General features: G+C 46.9%; 1 protein-coding gene across 1 annotated transcript in view; it reads left to right on the forward strand.

Moving 5' to 3' along the window:
• Rbks (ribokinase) overlaps positions 1-6000 on the forward strand; it is an 82394-nt gene extending 76394 nt beyond the window's left edge. The window contains exon 8 of the mRNA XM_057771934.1: positions 5785-6000. Coding sequence (XP_057627917.1) covers positions 5785-5958 — 174 coding nt within the window. The 3' untranslated portion in view covers positions 5959-6000. The remainder of the gene's footprint in view (positions 1-5784) is intronic.

The raw sequence follows: 6000 nt of genomic DNA on the forward strand, positions 1-6000 counted from the left end.
CAGCCAGGAAACAAACAAGCAGTCTCTGACAACAGATATGTATGTGTGGTACATGTGCACATATGTGTGTGAGAACATATTCCCACTCATCCTGTGCAGAGACCAGAGGAGGACATTAGGTCCTCTATTGTCCCAATTTTTTTTTTTTTTTTTTTTTGAGATAGGGCCTCTTAATGAACTGGAAGCTTGTTTGAGTTGGGCCGTCTGGTTAGCCAGCAAGCAACCAGGATCTGCCTATCTGTGCAGGCACCCATGCCCAACTTATTTGTGTCCTGGGATTTCAGCCTGGGGCCTTAGGCTTCCACAGCAAGTTCTTGCCATAGCCCCCACCTTGATTTCTGAGGTAGGCTTTGCTATCAGCCTGATGCTCACCAAGGGTAGGCAGGCTGGCCCGCAAGCCCCAGGGTCTGCCTGTCTCCTCCGTCTCTCTAGTACTAGAAAGGCAAATGCCCACCCCCATGCCCAGCCTTCATGTGGGTTCTGAAATCGACAGTCCACGTGCTTACAAGGCAAGCACCTTGCCAAGAGCCATGTCCCCCGCCCAAGTGTGTGCCTCTTTTACGGTGCTTTACACCTGAAGAGCCATGGGGAAAGGTGGAGAGGATTTCTGATCTCTTCACACTGTTTAACCCGGTGGGGGTGGGGATCGCCTGGGTCAAGGTTCTTGGTCACCGTGTTCTGCCATGGTTGGTTAGCTCTGCTGCTAACACCTTGAGCCTCGGCTCCCCTGCAGTCACTGCCACAGCCCCTAAGTGTTCCTACCGGTCCCCTTGACTTGGCCTGGGTTGCGAAAGCCTGCCACAGTGAGCTTGTGCTTCAGCATCCACACATGCAAGCAGGAGTTTCCCTGGATTCATTTCGCACCGACAAATAGCGGATAGCTGCAAAATGTTTCAAAAAGAGAGAAGTCATGTAGAGGCAAAAATGGTCACACTTGCAAATTCACAAAAGGTGACCAATTTGACTTTTTAGAATCTCTAAGTCTTTAATTTTTATTATAGAAAACTTGGAAATTGCAGCTCTGCCGCACCCTATCATTAACGTGCTGTGTCACGCTCGGTTCCGTGTTCTCCCCTGTGCATGTGTGCAGTACGCATGTGCGGGCAGAGGCCAGGAGGGCACACAGTGTTTGTTCTGTCACTCTCCACCTGGACACGGTCTCACTAAACAGGAGGAGCAAACCAAGTGATCCTCCTGACTGTCCCCTCACCGCACAGGCACACACGTAGCTCTGAGCCGCTACCTTTCTAACCCAAACATGTTGGGTTTTTTTTGTTGTTGTTTTGTTTTTTAAAATATTTATTTATTTATTATGTATACAATATTCTGTCTGTGTGTATGCCTGAAGGCCAGGAGAGGGCGCCAGACCTCTTTACAGATGGTTGTGAGCCACCATGTGGTTGCTGGGAATTGAACTCAGGACCTTTGGAAGAGCAGGCAATGCTCTTAACCACTGAGCCATCTCTCCAGCCCCCAAACATGTTGTTTTTTTAAATGAGTTTCTGACACATGACTTACTACATAGTTTCAGATGATCTTGAACTTCTGGTCCTCCCGCCTCCACTCCTCAACGCTGGGGTTACACGCATGTGCCACACGTCCAGTTTAGACAGCTAGGGATCAAGCATAGGGCTTCATGTACATTAGGCAAGCACTGGGCCAACTGAACGACATTCCTAGACAAGTGCTTTTGGTTTCTCATTGTTCATTGTTATTATATAGAAATACGATTCATTTTTATACTGACAAGGTATCCAGTGATCTTGTTGAACCTGTTATTTCATGCAGGAATTGTTTTCTCACGAATGAATATCTACATAAATCATTATGCCAGTCACGGAATTTTCCTTCTTTCCAATCTGCATACTTGCCCTTTTTCTTGCCTTTCCAAACTGGCTACGCAACCCAGAACAACGCTGCTGAAAGGGACAATACCCACCCAGGCCAGACCCCAGGATGAGGGGAAGAGTTGCTTTCCTCCAGGGTGAGCCCACAGGACATCTGTTCATAAACGCCTCAGACGACCAAGGCTAGTCTATCGTCTTCCTGAAATTGTTTTAAAAGTTACTTATATTGATTTTTAAAGTAAGTGTTGGGCTAGCCTTGCATTTATTCCTTGGACAAGTTCTACTTGATTGTGGCGCATGCGTACATGTTTATATATTTATGTTCCAGTAGTTTAAAAATTACTACTTTTACACCTGAATCAACGCGGCTGTTTTTATATTTCCTTGTGTTGCCACAGTCTGCTTTTGGGACCATGGCATGCTGACCGTGGAACGTGGCAGAGACGTGCCTGTCCCCTCAGCTTTGCCCGTGGAAGGCGGCAGAGACGCGCTTGTCCCCTGGGCTTTGCCCATGGAAGGCGGCAGAGACGCGCCTGTCCCCTTGGCTTTGCCCGTGGAAGGCGGTAGAGATGCGCTTGTCCCCTTGGCTTTGCCAATGGAAGGCGGCAGAGACGCGCCTGCACCCTGGGCTTTGCCGGTGGAAGGCGGCAGAGACGCACCTTGCCCCCCGAGCTTTGCCTGTGCCCACTGTGTCACAGTGACTTTATTTCTGACTTAAATTCTGGAAGAATCCTGCAGTGAGGATAGCGGGTATTCTTGATGGAAAAAAAATTTAAATATAGGAAGAGTGTACCTTTGAAGTCTGTCTGTGAGGCACGGAGAAGGGAGGGAAATGGGGTGTAAAAACCCGTTGCCTAAGTAATGCCTCCAGCACACAGTTTCACCCGTGTTTCCTCACCTTCGGCCACAATGACAGAAGCAACGCAAGCAGTGTCAACAGAACGCAGCAAGCAGTACAATGTCTCTCTCTATCCTTTAGTGTGAGGGTGTTCGATACCCTGGAACTGGAGTTAAAGATGGTTGTGAGCTGTCATGTGGGTGCTGGGAATTGAACCTGTGTCCTCTCGAAGAGTTCTTAACCACTGAGTTATCTCTCCAGCTCTGTTTTTTTTAGGTGTATTTGTACATCTTTATGAAGTATATTATTCAATACATAGATAGAATGTAATAATCAAGTTGGGATAGTAAACATTTTCATCTCTTCAATCATTAATCATGACAGCGGAATTTTCATATTTTCTAGTCATTTTTAATATATCAGATTGTAGGGGGAGAGGTTTCCTTTTGTTGTTATTTGTTGTTTTGGTTCTGAGATACAATCTCACTAGGTGGGCCTGGCTACTATGGAACTCTGTAGACCAGGCTGGCCTTGAACTTGCAGTGGTCCTCCTGCCTCAGCCTCTGGCGTGCGGGGTTACAGGTATAAGACAGGATGCCCAGGCTTCAAGGTTCTCACAGTATAGCCTTCAGCTCAGTGTTCCTCTGGCCCCAGCCCCTCTCACGTCATGCTGCTTGCTGGGAAGCGAAAGAGTCCTGAGAACCATGTCTTTGCCTCCATTGTATTCATAGAAAAATGAACTTAGAGAAATACCTAGGAGCTCAGAAAAAGAGGAAAAGAGAAGGGAGAGGAGAGAAATGGTGGCGGGGAGAGGGAATCGACATCCGCACGGCTATGGCTCCGTGGCAGGTCCCATACTGCCCATGTTGGCTGTGTGGACAAAGAGTGGTGACAACGCTTGTCTCCTGAGTCCACTCTTCCCTCCTTGCTGTCTTGTTCTGTTAGAAATCCAGATTATTCCAGAGAAACCTCAGGAGGTTTTCTCCAACCCTTTCTTAAAACCCTCACTAATTGAGCTTGGCATGGTGGTACAAGCCTGTAAACCCAGTGAAGACTCCTGAGGCCGAGTCAGGAAGATCCCAAGTCCAGGCCAGCCTGGACTACCTAGCAAGACCCTATGAGACTCTCACTCTTGAAAACACACCCCACACACCCCAAACCATTTGTAAGCTGCCATAGTATTTAATACTTACATGTGGGTTCTGCACACACCCCTTTTTAGACAGGTCTCACTATGTAGTCCTGGCTAGTCTAGATGTCATCGTGTAGACCAGGCTGGCCTCAAGATTGTATTTTCTGCCTCTGCCTACTAATTCGATGCTGGGACTAACGCCCTTCACCACCATGCCTCTTTTCTCATTGTGCACCACTGTGCTAGACACATAGCTCAACGGATGTTTCAGCTGCACGGAGACAATTACACATCAGGGCTCTCTCTTTGCAGTGGTTAGAACAGCCACAAGACTTACCAAGAACTGTGATAACTAGGCCTAAGGAATCAGTAATCGGTGTGTGCAGGGGAGGGGGGGCACTGGAAAATGCCCCTGAAAGCCGTTGATACCAAAATTTCCAAAGTGAGATTCTATAATTACACTTAAAATTGTTTTAAACATATTGGTTACAGGATAAGGTAGTGCCCTAGAAGCGCTGATAACAGTATTAATTTGGTTCCTCTGTGACCTTCTCTAACACAGACCCTGGAGAATGAAAGGGAAGATTCTGTCCCCTGCATTTGGTTTGAGAACAGCAACTGAATGGCTCACCACTTTGCATGCATTTGTAATAGCTAATTTTAGGGTTAGAGGCAGGATATACAAAATGAGCCTGGGGCATCTTGTCCCAGAAAGTAAGCAAGAGCAAAATGATGGAGTTGGTATAAAAGACACGGGAGGCAGCTGAAAAGAACCCAGTTGCCAATGCTGGCAGACCCTGTTCTTAAGTGGGCAGAGCTCCGTTCTTAACTAATGCTTTAGATCCCTGAGCAAATACTATTGACAGAAATTGTTTTGAGTTCTACATTCAAAATCTGTCATCCCTCCCCACCATTTATTTCATCATTCATATAAGTATGAACTCATTTTTGGGCTATTATCTAATATTATTTATTCTGTTCTTCATTCCTCCCAGCTTACAGAATATAATATGAAAAGAGGAGACTGTCATTAGAGATACCTGGCTGAAGCCACTCAGCCACATAGTCGAGGAGACTTATCACAGCACACATCCGTGCTTTGATTTAGAAACAAATCCCAGAGCCAGCCAATCTCCCACACTGGAGACACTAAGGCTAACCTGTGCTACACAGTGAGGTCCTGTCTACCCTAACTGAGGCACATTCTACAAAGTAGCCTGTTGTAATACGAGCGGCAGGGCTGAGTCCCCGGCACCCGGCCGCCCGCATTGCTAGCTTATGCCCCCAAATAATTATACGGAAACTGTATTCTTTTAAACACTGCCTGGCCCATTAGTTCCGGCCTCTTACTGGCTAGCTCTTACATATTGTTCTAACCCATTTTTAATATCTGTGTAGCATCATGAGCTGGCTTACCAGGGAAGATCTTAACCTGCGTCTGTCTGGAATGGGAGAATCATGGCGACTCACTGACTCGGCTTCTTTCTCCCAGCATTTTGTCTGTTTACTCCACCCACCTAAGGGCTGGCCTATAAATGGGCCAAGGCAGTTTCTTTATTAAATAAAAGTAACTCCTCCATCAGTAGCCAACCTCTAAACTTTCATCAAAAACACCTAAGATACTGTCATAGCCTATAGACATTGAAGAAACATGACAACTAACTGTAAAATGGCATCCCGCATGGGATGCTGAGACAGGAAAAGGACACAGCAGAAACTAATAAAATCCGAAGAAGTATGAAATTCAGTTACTAGATTTCACCAGGTATGGTAAGCATGCCGCATCTAGATGTCAACAAAGCTGTGGCTGGAGTGTCTGTGCTCCTTCTCTGAAACTCTGAAGCCACTCTAAAATTAAAAGGGTTGGTTCAGTCTGTCCTGGGGCTTGAACCCAGGGCCTCTGGCATACCAGGCAGGCACTCCACCACTGAGCCACAGCTTGACTGCATGTCTTCCTTTCCCTGCAGGGTGCTGGTGACAGCTTTGTGGGCGCGCTGGCCTTCTACCTGGCCTACTACCCGACTCTGCCCATGGGAGAAATGCTCAAGAGATCAAATTTCATCGCTGCAGTCAGCGTCCAGGCTACAGGAACGCAGTCCTCTTATCCATACAAAAAAGACCTTCCTCCTGCTCTATTCTGACTGCTGCTAGCCCCCCAAAAATATAATCTGGGAATAAAATGC

This window comes from Chionomys nivalis, chromosome 1 (genome assembly GCF_950005125.1).
Source record: "Chionomys nivalis chromosome 1, mChiNiv1.1, whole genome shotgun sequence".
Lineage (NCBI taxonomy): Eukaryota > Metazoa > Chordata > Mammalia > Rodentia > Cricetidae > Chionomys > Chionomys nivalis.